Genomic DNA, 17,210 nt, shown 5'->3' with positions numbered 1-17,210 from the left:
TCACAATGGGTTAGCAATATTGTAATTTAAATTTGCTTTTGACGAATTTATTACATAAAATTTCACTTGTTCTATTTTTATTTTCTTTGCATAACAAATCCTATAAACACAAAAATAACGTAAATAGCTCAAAAATATAAGGAACTAACTAAGAAAAGACGAGTGAATTCGAAGTAAAAATATATATAAATATGATCCGATCAGTCCTATCATTTAATGGGCCAAACACATAGATGAGACATATAAGCTATTCCTCCATTATCCACTCGACATAAGTGACATTTGCTCAGAGCTACTTGCATGATTCTCAGGACGACGCATATCGAGCGCACCCCTCGTTCAAGAGTGGTGGGAAAGCACTCAGCAGCTCTAGGCCTGAGAGTATTTACGTCCCTTCATGGACTTATTTTAACGTCGATGGCCAACATGTTGCACGGAGTTGATGTCAGAGTAGACCTACCCTTGGAGCTCCATGCTAAAAAGTTGTCAGGCTCGCCAACTATCAAGCATGGTCGGAAAGTACTTTTAAGTTTTTTGCTCGTCCTTCTTTGTTGGCAGACAGTCCAAAGCTAAGAGTGGCTGTCTTCTTCGTTGTTGCGGTAGTTCTCTGTCTGCTGAGCTCCTTAGGTTGGCTTGTAAGCCAAATGTCTTGATATTCTCATTGTTTAGTGAGTTTTCTTCAAGCCTATGTCCTTAGACCCAACAACAACTATATATTATTTTAATGAGTCTAAAAGAACTATAAATTTTTTTTTTTTGAACAAACGATATTAAAGAACATGTATTAACATAATTAGAATTAAGTTAGGTCGAGAGTTTAATTCCAACCGAAGAAAAAAAAACCTGAAAAGGAGAGATGATAATTTTTACCAAATTAAGTGATTATATTATTGCACATCTTGTATGTACATTGGTCTCAACACACACACACACACATAATACATTCAGTAAATACATACAGGAGACTTGGAACAGTCAAGACATTGATTCTACTAACTACTGCATTGCAAGTGGCAATATCATCATCATGAAAATGACATCTTTGCCCTCTTTTGTGTAAATACACCCTTGCATTAACTTGTACAGACCCCACCATATCATATATATATATATATATATATATATATATATATTCATATTGATCTACTACAATCAGCCCTACCGAACCCAACTCTACGATTTGCCAGATCAAATTCAACCCATTGATTCCTCTGATGAAAATTTCCAATTATATTGCTGGAGGCACCAAGCATGTTGGACTGTCCGACTGCAACGCAACGGACTCCGCGCCCTACTTCGGCTAGAATTTGTTCTTTTGGCGTCACAATCTCCACACCTTTAGCAAACACAAATGCCATGTCTCCTATCAACCGCCCGATCTCCATGCTATCACCATCAAAACACATGTCGGACACACCTGCATACACGTAACCCTTTTTCAACTTTGCTCCCGCCAGTCTCACAATCTCTTCCCTCACCTTACTATACGCTTCATCCACAAAATAAGTGAACTCAGAACCTGAATCAATCATAGTCTGACCCGCCCCGCTGGCATCGGGTCGGAATATGGAGGGTTGAATTTTCAACATTTTCCCACCAATTCTTATCCCCACCATTACAACTGTATAGGCAAGGGGGTCCAAATTCGGCATGCGTTGACTTTGACCAAAGGTCAAAAGGTCAACGTATCGGAATCCCGCAGAATTCGGGTTGTGGCCCAAGTAGAAACTCCCGGTCGGCATATTGGACCCGGTTCGAGCCGGTCGGTTAGGTACGCAGTAGGAGAACTTGGTAACTTTTGCTTGGGAAGCGAATGATAGCCGCCCAAGATTCATACCCAGAATACCCTTGGTGTCACTGGTGTCCTTAGCACAACCAAGAATCAAGGGAGGGGTACTTACGGAACGAGAAAAGGTGAATTTTTCTCGGACGAGATTGCCCTCAGCGAGAGTACCGTCGGCGTAGAAGTAGGAATAGTGGCAGAGGCGGTTTCGGTCGCAAGAGGTTGGGAGGGTAAAATCGGGAACCCGGGGTTTGCAAATAGGGTGAGTGCAAGGCAAAACAGAGAAGGTGGAAGAGAGAGAAGGGTCAAAAGACGCTGTGGGAGGAGGAGGTGGCCGTGGTTTGGGGGTCTTGTTGTGGCACTGAATCCATGAGAGTTGGCTTCCGGTGTCCAAAACCATCTGTTGGGTCTGCGGCGGAGTTCCGATAGGGAGAGAAACGATCAGAGCCATTGAATACTTGAACGAAATCTTGTAGTTGTACGACGGATTTTTTACTGTAGCACCACCAGCCGATCTTCTGGACAGTCTAGGGTTTTGCTTGGAGTTTGAAACGAGAGAGGCATGAAATGTTTTGGACGTGTTTGGAGGAGAGAGAGAAAGTGGAGAAGTAGTGAGAGGGAAAGAGAGAGAAAAAGCACTAGTGTCGTTGTTGTTCAACTTGTTTTGGTGCTTGTTCTGATCATCTTTCGGGATGGAAATCGAATGAGAAGGAGAGACGAGGAAGAAGATGAAGATCGTGAGAAGATTAAAGAACATGGTTTTGAGAGAGAGGTACATTATTACAAGCTAGCAGGCTAGGCTATTTAGTGATTGATTTACAAAAGCACACACAGAAAGAAGAGAGAAGAGGAGAGAAATGAAGGGGGTGGGTGGGTTTTTCAGTAGAGTGGGGTTGTGGAGGTGGGGTAGTATTTATACCATCGGAATTATGGGGGTAGAAGGAGGAAGAAAACTAAAGAAAAAAAGTTAAGGAACAAACAAAGACAGTAGAAGCCAAAAGAAAAAAGAAAAGAGCAGAAGATAACGCGTTTTTGTTAAAAGAGTAGTTAAGACTAGGGATCATATACATATCCAGGAGGACGGATCATCGTGAGGATCTTAAGATTCTCAAATCACATCCGTTCATTGTATATTGTATGGTCAGAAATTAATGTAAATTTTTTTTATTTAAAATTGAATATAAACAGTATTTGACAAAAATTAGCCATACAATATAGGATGAATGAATGTGATTGGAGGATTCCGGAATCCTCACAAAGATGATCCGGCAAGGATCCTCTCTATATATATGGCTTCCACTGTTTGATATATAAAATTGCATGTGTGATGGGGGAAATTTTTCATTCTGCCTGGAACATTTGTGGTATGCCACGTGTCATACTACAGGCGGAGGAAAAATTTATTTTGTAAGTTGTTAAATTTTTAACACAAGTATCTTATCATTTATATAATGATACGTAGTGTATCACTTCATGTTTGGGTACAACTGAAAATTTATATTAGTGATGGGGCATGGGTGATGGTGAGTAGGGAAAGATCGATATGCAAGTGTCCAGATGTCAACATTTACGTACACATAAATTATGTACAGTAATTATGGCCTTTTTGTCTTGTTTTTAGAAGTATATTGGTTGGATGACAACGTTTGCCGGAAGACAAACGCATTCACGCACTAAATGTAAATGGCCGGTGGCCAAATTCTTGTGTGGAATAATTACCACGCGTTGGTGACACTAGAGAAAAAGACACTCAGATTATAGTTTCACTTGGACCGATTGATAATAGAATGACTTAGCTAATGCTAAGCGGCAGTATCGCTGATTATCTCATTGATTATTGTTACATGAGTTATTTAATGTATTTACAACATAAATTTTAAAATTTAAATTTGTCTAATGACAATCAATAGGATGATGAAAATTACCGCTACTTAACGTACATATGTCCAAGGACAATAGCTTCTTTTTTCCTCTCTTTATTTGAACCAATCACTAATAAACGACTGCACATGCATGCGCCACCGTGTGGAGAGATGTGGTCAAGGGTCGCAGTTGTGTGGAGTTTTATAAAGAGAATTGCGTTGTTGTGTATTAGGATTAGAAATACCATAGTGTTTCAGAAATGAAATTGCCAGAGGATTAAGCTGGTTGGGAATCAAAATTAAGCCATCATCAATCGACTTCCATGCCAACATTAATTTCATTAGTTAAATATGTTCTTCCCAGCATTATCGTTTTGGACGACATGGTGTTGTATGAGCATAAAACTAGCAACGAGGTAAATGAGATCAATTAGTCACTCCAATATTTTTCTGTTTCCATTAAGATCTTGAATAAGTTGTAGATGCAAATTCTGAACCCAACAAATTTTATTGTTCTTAAAAAGAAGGACAAAGTGTTTAATGAACATGGCTCAATCAGTTAAGAGGTCATGAATTTGATACTATATCATTTGTCTTCTAATTAATATTTGGGTTTATTATCGTGGATAGACACTGAACTAGCAAGGACAAAATTTTATCCGTGTTTACGAGGGAATGAGAATAATTGGTGCCATGGCGTTATCATATGACTAATCAATCTAAATTGAAAACATTAGAAAACAAAATTATTGCATGGTAGCTGTCGGATCTCAACGTATCTAACTCCTGGAACAAGATTATTATATAATTCACGGGTTAGGCGTGTAGGATTTGTTAGAATAAATCGTTGGCCATAGTCGAGCAGCTAATTAATAAACCACAAATAACTAAATCGATGAACTGACAGCAACATATATATAGAAGGAAAAACTAACCCGCAGCAGTTGAAAGAAGATGAAGCCATTATCAAACAAAGTAGCATTTCTTCTTCTCTCTGTCAAAACTAAAAGTATTCAAACTAACAATAAGTTTTAGTTCGAAATTGAGCCCATATTTTGTGAGAGTAGATGCCACATTTTATACATATTTAATCCATGTAATTCTCCTATTAGACTCTTCATTCAATACTTGACACACCTCGACCGAGATCGAGGCATGCTGACCGTCACGTGAGGGTGACATAGCCATGTGCACAGTACATAAGTAATTAAGATAAGAAATATACAAAAGCTACTAATGTGCACTAATAAACAGGAAGTGTTAGGAGTGAGATACAAGAGTAAATACTCCTAATCAAAGCATAGAAAGTCTAGGTGCAGTCCAGTATGACAAGTACTCATTATACAGTACCAGAAGATGTCCTACAAATATTTTATTATGTCAGAATCGCCGAAATCCTCGCACGCCACCAACAGAAAGTCTACCTAAAACCTGGAGGGGCGCAAAACAGAAAATGTGAGTGGGCAAAAACAAATGTTTTCAAAATCATTTCATTTCTCAAAAGTTCTAACACCTCGCCGTAAAACATATATAATTTTTCCAGAAATAGAATATAAACATAGGCATAAATATATATAATTATCTCAATTCAAATCATGCTTCACATAACCATATTCATAAATTTGCCATGCCAAGATATAAACAGAATAAGTAATTCATGTGAGAATAAATTTATGGAAAATAACATATTAGCCGGAACCCCTGAAGAAGTCTGTACGGCTGAATTCATAGCTCATTAGTCAATCTAGCCGGAGTCACTACAAATGACCTATACGACACTACACTGCACACAAGTCGGAACCACTAAAAGGGTCTGTACGATAAGACTGGGGGTAATATAATTATGCTCAATACTACGCTCTCATAATAACTGGGCGATAAATCGCTAGTCACCTATGAGTCGAAACCACCTATAATGGTCTGTATGACAAGACAGTGCACCTAAATTGGATCCAAAGTGAGCATATGGTGCGGGAGGTGATATTACAAACAGGCCTGTACTCTATCTCTAGTAATTCACAATCACCCGGGGTGCAGGTTTATGAGCTCTATGCTTCTCAATTAATCACAAACGTTATTCACATTCACAATCCATAAACTCACTTGGCTTACCTGAGCGTCAACAGCACCACAATTATATATTATGCAACATATACTAATTCACATACTGAACATAAAGTTACATGCATGGCATTTCAAGGCATACTTTCATTCAAACGTATTTTCTGGGAAAATATCAAGTATATAAGTATATAAGTATATACTGAAAACCAAAAGCCTACTCACTGATATGTCGAAAGGTCGTAACCCCCGAGTCGCCCTTGACTGCGCTCATCCTCTGGATAGGTCACACCTATATGCAAAATAACTGAATAAACGTTATTTAAAACACATAGACAAAACTAGCTAACAACTTCTCATACATTGCTCAAATGGGGTGTTTAAATATACCAATGTGATCTACACAGCCTCACGATCATCCCCATATTTTTAAAATACTTTTTAGACGTCCCACGCGCTGCCACGCGTCGGCAAAGGCACGACAACATGCGCGGCCACACGCAGGGACCCTAACGGAATCTCCTAACCCTGTTAGGAATATTCCATTAAATAGTAACAGAATCCGTTAAACTAACCAACGCTGTTAGGAATATTCCGTCAAAGTTGACGGAATATTCCGTCAAAGTTGACGGAATATTCCGTCATCCCCTACTTTAGAACTCTGGCGACCGTCGTCGTCGTCGGAAAACTGAGAATTTTTCAAACCCTCGTTTCTCGTCCATTTCTCAGTCAAATTTTATGAAACTTAAACCAATTTGAAGCTTGACACGAATAGAACATAACCATACCTTTCAAGAGCCCTAAAATCCATGGAACTCGTCGGAAAATCCCTCGATAATCCGGCTAAACCTGCAACTCATCGAAGCTCAACTTTCCGACGTCCAAATCACTTCATTTTTCTTCTCCGAGCTTCGTGAGGATGATTCAAAGCTTCCTATGCTCTTAAAAACTCCTAAAAACCTCATAATAATTAGTGCATGAACAGTACCTAAAACTGGGATTTCGGTTTCTCGGGTTTTCGAAGGTTTTAAGTCCAAATAAAGGTATAAATCAACTCCTAGACATGCAAAGAGTTTGAATGTTACCTTTAAAACCTCGATCCGTGCCTGAAATGGAATGCTTAGAGTTCGTCCGTACAAAGTTGACGGAAACAAGAGAAAATCAAGAGGGAGGAGAGAGAGAGAGTGCACTAGAAGGAGAGAGAGAGAGTTGGGGTGTGTGTGTGTGGTCCTAAGTTTTTTACTTCTAACAACCACAAAAACATAACAACTTTTAGTCCTAATTAGTTCCAAAATAATAGGGACTTAAGGAATTAGTTCACTCCCAACTTAAACCACACAAACACACAAAACGTCTAAGGGCAAAATAGTCAGTTCACACCGTCGATACTAAATATTTCGGGACGGGCTGTGACAATACTAGTTACAATATTGTATATGATTATATTCAATCCTTCACAAACAAGGACTAATTATATCTTTTTACCTTATAATTTATATGCCAATGTGAAACAAATAGCCGGCCTTAAGACTGCTACTCATGATCGTGTTCTAATAGGATTATATTGGTCCAAGAGACAGAAATATGCTTACTTGGGAGCTAATAATAACGTTGCATCTAGCTACCCTTTAAAATATGAAGACGGTTTCCTTTACTACCCCCAGAAAATGCGAAAATGTGAAAATTCTACAATGCACCGGTGTATGAGATACATCGATGCATTGGACGGTTGAATCTACATGATTGAATTTTTATAACCTTAATCTAGCCGTTCAAGCACTGATGCATCCCCTACACTGTTATATTGTAGAAAAACCTACTGGACCTGTGTCAATTGTCAAGTCAAGCGAATATTAGAGCTTATTTGTTTAAGCAATGCGCCTTTATCTTACAAAATGCAATAGTGCCATATTAATACCATATGTTAATAGATGTAGATGCAATCAACAATAATGCTCGAAAAAGAAAATATGTATACGTATGTGGCAAACAATGTGCTGATAAAGTAAACAAATGGGTGATAGAACGGCTCATGGAATGCCTTTACTATTTGATTAGTATTGTGCAGTATTAGGCATCATACCAATAATTATTAAACTATTTCTGTATGATCATTAAAAATGCACTCCATCATTCAATTGCATCAATTTGATACTTAGATACATAGTATTGTTCACCCATAACATCGTTTACAACAGTTTTTTATTTAAATTTTGTAGAAAATGATTATGCAAGATTAGCTCTTTATCAACAATCGTGTGAGGCACCAACCCTCTCCCTAAGGAAAAAAAACCATTTATAATATACGTGCAACAAAGGTGTATTCTCAATTGTATATGTTTCTCTTTACGACATCGGTTACTTGTAAATCTTTTCACACAATACTACTCGTTAAATTCATATATCAAATTTTGTCCCCAAGGAGCTTTTTTTTTTTTCATCCTCGGACGTTTTGTTCAATTCCGGAACTTGCGTTCTCATGCCCAGAGCCCTAGCGAGAGCGAGAAGATGCATTGTTATTGATCGGGAATCGATACGAATTACCCCCTCGAATAGTTTGTCTTTCAACATCACAATATAATGTTTCATTTAAATCTGGACAAACTTTTTATTCAGATTTTATTGATACCAGATAAGGTCGTACTTTATGTACCATGTTGAGAAAATTTGGTGACTATAATATATGTGAAGTTAAACAGAAACTCGTGCTGCTTAACGAATTTAAAATTAGTGTAATCTCCAGGTAGCGAAAGTAGTGAGAAACATTCTATTACAAGGATCAAATTAACAAATTGTGGGGGGGGGGAATTACTCGCCTATCAACTGTTAATGTCGAGTGTACTAACAGTTTGTTTCATGAGTTTTTTTTATCCGTAACATAAATGTTTTTTTTTTTTTACTATAAAAGAGGGATTTAAGGGGCACACACTTATAAGGAACCTAAACATTTCAGAAAATAATAAAATTGAGAAGCTGCAATGAGCAGTCAATCAATGCAACAGAAATTACTCAACGTGAAGATGCTGCCATTTTATAACCTATGTACTTTTATTCCAGCCAAATATAAAACATGCATGCTTCAAGCCTTCAAGTCTTCAACAATGTTAACCAGATTTGAGCAGCGAGTAATGCAGGTGCTGAAGAGCTTCACAAAAGCGGTTTGGTTATAGTGTTTCTTCTTTTTCAATCTTTTCCTGCAATACAATAACAAAACTATCCAGTAAGCTCAATCAGCGCACACACCATGGAAAAAAAAATTAATCAAATTGGACATATAAATGTATTGGGAAAAAACATGTATCACACAAGTACTATAGTGCATCAACTGTACCCCTACATTACATAACGAGTATTGAAAAAAAAAAAAAAATTCTTCAAATGCGTCCTAACTCAGTGTATTGGTTTCTTACAATTTCTCTTCCTCCCATATTTTTCGAATAGTAAAGTCAGAAAATAAAAACAATTTATACGCACCCCTAAAAATATGTTGAGTTAGTTGATAATAAACTCTTCTACATGTTAAACCTCTTGATCATCAATCTCTTTGTTTCCTTAGCTAACATGTTACCCTAAACGAAAGAAGGTGAATGAGAATAAAAGTTATGGAATTTATCCCCATATTTGTTTGGGGTTATCTCGTTGAATATTTCTTTGTAATGCAAAGCTTGTATATACTGAATTTATCTTTGTGAAAGAACTTGATTTTAATTGTAATAAATTCAAGCTACAATGAACAACTTTAGTCATTAAATATTCTACAAAGATAAATTTATGCCCAAAATGAAATTATGAAATGAGATTCACTCTTTTCCTAGGAATACATTAAAGTAATACTTCTAGAGCCTCATATGATCCATCAGCGCCTCAATCATTCTTCGTAAATATGCATATGAAAAAGCATAAGCCGCATAACCATATTGTGATGATGTTTTTTTCCGGATGTTTTGTTATCGAAGCTCAAGGTAGCTATCTTCTTTTCATTTTTATAATGCAATCTTGAACATCCATTTTCTCTCCTTCGACACCCTTAGTTAGTTTTGGTCTTTGGATTGAATAAATTAGAAGATTAATTATGTGCGGAAATCATTTCTCATTCTTTATGCACAAGATCATTCTTTCAAGGTTAGTCTTTGAATTATTCTTACGAGTCAACAATGTTGTGTCAATCTCCTTCAACTTCTCCATTTTTGGTCCAAGTTTGACAGATTTAACCTTCCAAGGTGATGGACTTCTATCTGGGGGAGTAATCCAACTCACAAAGAATCAAGTTGATGATTCTCCCCTTCCTAGCAATGTTGGCAGAGCCTCCTATGCCCAGCCGGTGCGCCTTTGGGATACCGACTCAGGGATGCTCACCGATTTCACAACCCATTTCTTATATATAAGACTATGCAAGGTCCCTCCTCCCATTAATGTGAGATTCATTCTCAACACGGGATGTGAAGGTAAATGAGCCTCACCACTCACATTAGTGAAAAGAAAAACTTTGCAATGGCTTATAAAAAGTTAGGCTACTCCCCATATTGCCAATTGGTTTTATGGTGTGACCCCAACTTTATTTATCGTATCAGAGCAGATTGTCCCACGTGTGAAGCCCAATGACCGCACGTGCTCCACATCACCCTGTTATGTTGTCCATGTGTTAGGTTTAAAAATTTGCCACATGTGAAAGGCATGTTGAGAATGAATCCCACATCGATGAAAGGAGTGTTAACAATGAATCTTACATCAAACGGCCACTTGCGCTCCGACAAATAGTGCAACAAAGTTTTCCATCGCATTAAAATTTAAGGGACGAAGCTATTGCATTATGAGAACTATTAAGGCCACGACATTTTTCTATCGCATTAAGGTTTAGCCAAAGACTTCTCTTTGTTAGCATTCTTAACATGCCCCCTCACTTGTGGTGAATTTTCAAGTCTAACATGTGGACAACACAACAGGGTGCCTGGAGAGCGTGTGGTCGTTCGATGTGAGATTCATTTTCAACACTCCTCCCATCGATTTGAGATTCATTCTCAACATGCCCCTCGTATGCTTAATTACTCGGCCTCGCCTCTTCCCTTTTCTTAGGTTTGTTCTCCACATCAAAGCATCTAACTCCTTTGGCAGACCATGTAAATGGAGGTAAACTTTCAACTTGTCTTCCTTTAAAGTATGCTTGTACTGCATGCTTAGTGTCAATGCCTCGCCTCTTCCCCTTTTTAAATTTGCTCTCCACATCAAAGCATCTAAATCCTTTTGCAGACCATGTAAATGAAGGTAAACTTTCAACTTGTCATTCTTTCATGTATGCTTGTACTGCATGCTTAGTCCCAAATCAATGAAGGAGTGTTGAGAATGAATTCCACATTGATGGGAGGAGTGTTAAGAATGAATCTTACATCGAACGACCACTCACGCTCCAAAGAATAGTGCAACAAAGTTGTCCATCACGTTAAAATTTAAGGGATAAAGCTATTGCATTGTGAGAACTATTCAGGCCATGACATTTTTCTATCGCATTAAGGTTTAGCCGAAAACTTCTCTTTGTTAGCATTCTTAACATGCCCTCTCACTTGTGGTAAATTTTCAAGCCTGACATTTGGACAGCACAACAGGGTGCCTGGAGAGCGTGTAGCCGTTCGATGTAAGATTCATTCTCAACACGCCCCTTATATGCTTAATTACTCGGCCTCGCCTCTTCCTTTTTAGGTTTGCTTTCCACATCAAAGCATCTATGTCCTTTGGCAGACCATGTAAACGGAGGTAAACTTTCAACTTGTCCTCCTTTGAGGTATGCTTGTACTGCATGCTTAGTCCCAAAGCCTCGCCTCTTCCCTTTTTTAGGTTTTGGTATACACATCAAAGCATCTAAGTCCTTTGGTAGAACATGTAAACGATGGAAAACTTTCAACTTGTCCTCCTTTGAGGTATGCTTGTACTGCATGCTTAGTCCCAAATCGATGGAGGAGTGTTGAGAATGAATCCCACATCGATGTGAGGAGTGTTAAGAATGAATTTTACATCGAACGACCATTCACGCTCCGAAGAATAGTGCAACAAAGTTACGTTAAAATTTAAGGGACGAAGCTATTGCATTGTGAGAACTATTAAGGCCATGACATTTTTCTATTGCATTAAGGTTTAGCCGAAGACTTCTCTTTGTTAGCATTCTTAACATGCCCCCTCACTTGTGATGAATTTTCAAGCCTAACATGTGGACAACACAACAGGGTGCCTGGAGAACGTGTGGCCGTTCGATGTGAGATTTATTTTCAACACTCTTCCCATCAATTTTAGATTCATTCTCAACAAGCCCCTCATATGCCTAATTACTTGGCCTCGCCTCTTCCCCTTTTAGGTTTGCTCTCCACATCATAGCATCTAAGTCCTTTGGCAGACCATGTAAACGGAGGTAAACTTTCAAGTTGTCTTCCTTTAATGTATGCTTGTACTACATGCTTAGTCCCAAGACATCGCATCTTCCCCTTTTTAGGTTTCTTCTCCACATCAAAGCATCTAAGTCCTTTGGCAGACCATGTAAACGGAGGTAAACTTTCAACTTGTCCTCCTTTGAGGAATGCTTATACTGCATGCTTAGTCTCAAATCGATGGAGGAGTGTTGAGAATGAATCCCACATCGATGGGATGAGTGTTAAGAATGAATCTTACATCGAACGGCCACTCACATTCCGAAAAGTAGTGCAACAAAGTTGTCCATCACATTAAAATTTAAAAGACGAAGATATTGCATTGTGAGAATTATTAAGGCCACGACATTTTTCTATTACATTAAGGTTTAGTCGAAGACTTCTTTTCTATCGCATTAAGGTTTAGCCGAAGACTTCTCTTTGTTAGCTTTCTTAACATGCCCCCTCACTTGTGGTGAATTTTCAAGCCTAACATGTGAACAACACAACAGGGTGCTTGGAGAGCGTGTGGTCGTTCGATGTAAGATTCATTCTTAACACGCCCCTCATATGCCTAATTAATCAGCCTCGCTTCTTCCCTTTTTTAGGTTTGCTCTCCAAATCAAAGCATTTAAGTCATTTAGCAAACCATGTAAGCGGAGGTAAACTTTCAACTTGTCCTCCTTTGAGGTATGCTTGTACTGCATGCTTAGTCATAAGGCATTGTCTCTTCCCTTTTTTAGGTTTGCACTCCACATCAAAACATCTAAGTCCTTTGGTAGACCATGTAAACAAAGGTAAACTTTCAACTTGTCCTCCTTTGATGTATGCTTATACTGCATGCTTGGTCCCAAATCGATGAAGAAATGTTGAGAATGAATCCCACATCGATGGGATGAGTGTTAAGAATGAATCTTACATCGAACGCCATTTCACTTGTGCTTAATTTTCAAGCCTAACATGTGGACAACATAACAGGGTGCCTGGAGAGCGTGTGGCCATTTGATGTGAGATTCATTTTCAACACTCCTCACATTGATTTGAGATTCATTCTCAACACACCCCTCATATGCCTAATTACTCAGCCTCGTCTCTTCCTAGTTTTAGGTTTGCTTTCCACATCAAAGCATCTAAGTCATTTGGCAGATCATGTAAACGAAGGTAAACTTTTAACTTGTCTTCATTTAAGGTATGCTTGTACTGCATGCTTAGTCCCAAGGCCTCGCCTTTTCCTCTTTTTAGGTTTGCTCTCCACATCAAAGCATCTAAGTCCTTTGGCAGTCCATGTAAATAGAGGTAAACTTTCAACTTGTCCTCATTTAAGATATGTTTGTACTGCATGCTTAGTACAAAAGCCTCGCCTCTTCCCCTCTTTCAACTTGTCCTCCTTTGAGGTATGCTTGTATTGCATGCTTAGTCCCAAGGCCTCGCCTCTTCCCCTTTTTAGGTTTACTCTCCACATAAAAGCATCTAAGTCATTTAGCAGACCATGTAAACGGAGGTAAACTTTCAACTTATCCTCCTTTAAGGTATGCTTGTACTACATGCTTAGTCCCAAGGACTCACATCTTCCCCTCTTTCAACTTGTCCTCCGTTAAGGTATACTTGCACTGCATGCTTAGTCCCAAGGCCTTGCCTCTTCCCCTTTTTAGGTTTGCTCTCCATATCAAAGCATCTAAGTTCTTTGGCAAAACATGTAAACGGAGGTAAACTTTCAACCTGTCATTCTTTGAGGTATGCTTGTAGTGCATGCTTAGTCCCAAATCGATGGAGGAGTGTTAAGAATGAATCCCACAACGATAGGAGAAATGTTAAGAATGAATCTTACATCGAACGACGACTCACGCTCCGAAGAATAGTGCAACAAAATTGTCTATCGGGTTAAAATTTAAAGGACGACGCTATTGCATGTGAGAACTATTAAGGCCACGACATTTTTCTATCGTATTAAGGTTTAGCCGAAGACTTCTCTTTGTTAGCATTCTTAACATGCTCCCTCACTTGTGGTGAATTTTCAAGCCTAACATGTGGACAACATAACAGGATGCCTGGAGACCGTGTGGTTGTTTGATGTGAGATTCATTCTCAATACACCCCTCATATGCCTAATTACTCGGCCTCGCCTTTTCCCTTTTTTAGGTTTGCTCTCCACATCAAAGCATCTATGTCCTTTGCCAGACCATGTAAATGGAGGTAAACTTTCAACTTGTCCTCCTTTGAGGTATGCTTGTACTGCATGCTTTATTCCCAAGGCTTCGTCCCTTCCCCTTTTTAGGTTTGCTCTCCATATCAAAGCATCTAAGTCCTTTGGCAGTCCATGTAAATGGAGGTAAACTTTCAACTTGTCCTCCTTTGAGGTATGCTTGTAGTGCATGCTTAGTCTCAAATCGATGGGGGAGTGTTGAGAATGAATCACACATCGATGGGAAGAGTGTTAAGAATGAATCTTACATCGAACGACCATTCACGCTTCAAAGAATAGTGCAACAAAGTTGTCCATCGCGTTAAAATTTAAGGGACGAAGCTATTGCATTGTGAGAACTATTAATGCCACAACAATTTTCTATCGCATTAATGTTTAGCCGAAGAGTTCTCTTTTTTAGCATTCTTAACATGCCCCCTCACTTGTGGTGAATTTTCAAGCCTAACATGTGGACAACACAACATGGTGCCTGGAGAGCGTGTGGTCGTTCGATGTGAGATTCATTCTCAACACTCCTCCCATCGATTTGAGATTCATTCTCAACAATCCTCCATCGATTTGGGACTAAGCATGCAGTACAAGCATACCCCAAAGGAGGACAAGTTGAAAGTTTACCTCCGTTTACATGGTTTGTCAAAGGATTTAGATACTTTGACATGAAGAGCAAACCTAAAAGGGGAAGAGGCGAGGCCGAGTAATTAGGCATATGATGTGTGTGGCCATGGTCTTAATTGAGTTTTTTGAGAGGATTGATAGAAGATCTGGAACTGACGAGGATTGTATCAGATGATGATTGAGAGTTCGCGTTCTTTTGCCCTTCTTACTTACTAATTCCGTCTCTTATGGTATTATTGGGTAAGTTTGAACCCATGGATAAATACAAACAATCATCTAGGTGTGTATGGATGAAATGGAGAAAGCTGCAGCTCGTTTCCTTGTGTCATTACACTATTACATGCAAGAGCTCTTAATAATCACACTCTCTATCTCTATATATATTTGTATAGAAATATTTCATTGTGTCTTGATTACCCGACGACATATTACGTCACACAAAGGTTTTCTATCCCATATCAAGGGGAGGAGTGTTGAGAATAAATGTTACATTGATGGAAAAAGGGTCCTTGCATAGGCCTTTAAGTAAGTTGGGTTACTTCCCATATTGCCAATTGGATTTATGATTGAACCCCAACTTTCTTTCTTCACAGAGGAGGAGAAGAAAGTGGAGGCCAGACTGCTATAAGGGAACGGATGCTTAGTTGTTGTATATGCGATAAACTCACTCTTTCACTCATTGTAAATTTATCCTAAAACAACATTGAATTAGAACGGAAACTTTACCAGTAATGAAAATGTAACAAGAATTTATAACAAAACACAGCATAATTAGCAAACAATCTCACAAAAAAAAAATGACTCGTTGAAAGTGGCATTAGAATCCATGCAAACAAATTATTTTTTCGGCATTGGGGTACTAAGTAGACAAAAAAGTTGTTGGGAAAGGGTTTTGCCTTTCTGGACGAATACACAGCAAACAGTCCTCACATAAGTAATTGCAGAGACGAGTTCAAACATTTCGTTGCATATATTTTTATAATGTAGGCTTACTTAGTAAGATAAAACTTTGTTGTTATAGGCTTTTTATCAATTTCAGAGGTGCCGGATTCGGGGTATTTTCCAAAGTTGGGAAGAGAAATACCACTAAATTAGGGTTTTCTAGACTGCTAGAAATGCTTTATTATAAACATTTCAAGTATTTCATTGAAAACTCAAGTGATTTATGAAGAGCCACATGGCAAGTGCTCTACGATCCAAAAGCGCTTCAAACATTTTCCGCCAAATTCAGTCAGAAGTGTTTTTGATTTTCAGAAACCGCTTCTAAGTTTCTAACCCTTCCAAAAACAATCCCAACAGCAGCTCCTTGGTGCATCGATTAACTTTAACCAAAAGCTACTATCGTTGTTGACCGACAGCGCTTACTGACATTTCTTTTCTTAGTTGTTGCCTAAAGTCTCAGTCCTTATGGAATGCATAGTCCAACCATAAGAAAACAGGTTATACTACAGATTTATAGACTTGGTTTGTATATACCGTTTTTGTATAGATGTTGCCGGAGTTGGAGTGGAGAGAGAAATATAAAAGAAGAGGTCAAATGACAGCTACAAAATCATATTCCTCGAAAGCGAAGACAGCTACCATGAGCTTTGATAACTTAGCTGAGAATGATTCCACAAAACATCATAACAATCTGAAATCATGTTATCTGTATATATATTAGCTTCAATATAGATAGTGTGAGCATTCGAGTAAGAACAGTTGAAAGAAAATGACTCTTCAACCCAATTCACACCTAACATTGCCCTCACTTGTCATTAACATCTTTGTATTCTTCTTACTAGTCAACAATGTTGCGTCAACCTCTTCAACTTCTCCAGTTTTGGTCCAAACTTGCGGATTTAACCTTCCAAGGTGATGCATTTCAGTTTGGGGGAGTAATCCAACTCACAAAGAACCAAGTTGATGGTCCTTCCCTTCCCCGCAGTGTTGGCAGAGCCTCGTATGCCCAGCCGGTTCGCCTTTGGGATGCCATCACAGGGAGGCTCACCGACTTCACAACCCATTTCAACTTCATCGTGAATGCCCTGAGTGATACCTACTACGGCGATGACATATCCTTCTTCATTGCACCATTCGGATCAAACATCCCTCACAATTCAAGTGGTGGATACTTTGGTTTATTTAGTTCTGATTCGACTTTTGACTCCTGAAACAGAGTCGTTGACACAGGTGTGTGGGTTGAAATACACAGCATTCGCTCTTGGTCATTGAGTTCAACCTTGGAAACCAGCAGTGCCAATGCAGCCGGGACTCTTCAACTCAAGATTATTTCGGCATTCTGTTTGTTAGTG

General features: G+C 38.7%; 1 protein-coding gene and 1 long non-coding RNA gene across 3 annotated transcripts; both read right to left on the bottom strand.

Annotated features, from left to right (window-relative positions):
* Nucleotides 1-863: 863 nt before the first annotated feature.
* On the bottom strand, nucleotides 864-2,835 carry LOC103426213 (aspartic proteinase PCS1-like). Its single transcript, XM_008364307.4, has one exon. It carries the CDS (start codon nucleotides 2,559-2,561, stop codon nucleotides 1,134-1,136), a length of 1,428 nt encoding a protein of 475 aa, XP_008362529.3. The 5' UTR covers nucleotides 2,562-2,835; the 3' UTR covers nucleotides 864-1,133.
* Nucleotides 2,836-4,610: 1,775 nt separating this feature from the next.
* Nucleotides 4,611-6,879, bottom strand: LOC139188216 (uncharacterized). 2 transcript variants are annotated; one of them, XR_011571509.1, is made up of 4 exons: nucleotides 6,792-6,879; nucleotides 6,495-6,658; nucleotides 5,932-5,998; nucleotides 4,611-5,076 (listed from the first exon to the last, which is right to left on the bottom strand). It is a non-coding gene; the product is annotated as an uncharacterized lncRNA (long non-coding RNA). The 2 variants fall into 2 exon arrangements; XR_011571508.1 differs by lacking the exon at nucleotides 6,792-6,879 and having other exon boundaries at nucleotides 6,495-6,755.
* Between the last annotated feature and the right edge of the window lie 10,331 nt (nucleotides 6,880-17,210).

Source organism: Malus domestica, chromosome 09 (assembly GCF_042453785.1).
Source record: "Malus domestica chromosome 09, GDT2T_hap1".
NCBI classification, from domain to species: Eukaryota; Viridiplantae; Streptophyta; class Magnoliopsida; order Rosales; family Rosaceae; genus Malus; species Malus domestica.
The sequence above is the reverse complement of the archived record's forward strand: the minus strand, read 5'-3'. Positions and strand labels throughout refer to the sequence as shown.

Excerpts from the sequence above, each read along its gene's own strand:
- LOC103426213 (XM_008364307.4), bottom strand. The coding sequence starts at position 2,561 with ATGTACCTCTCTCTCAAAACCATGTTCTTTAATCTTCTCACGATCTTC.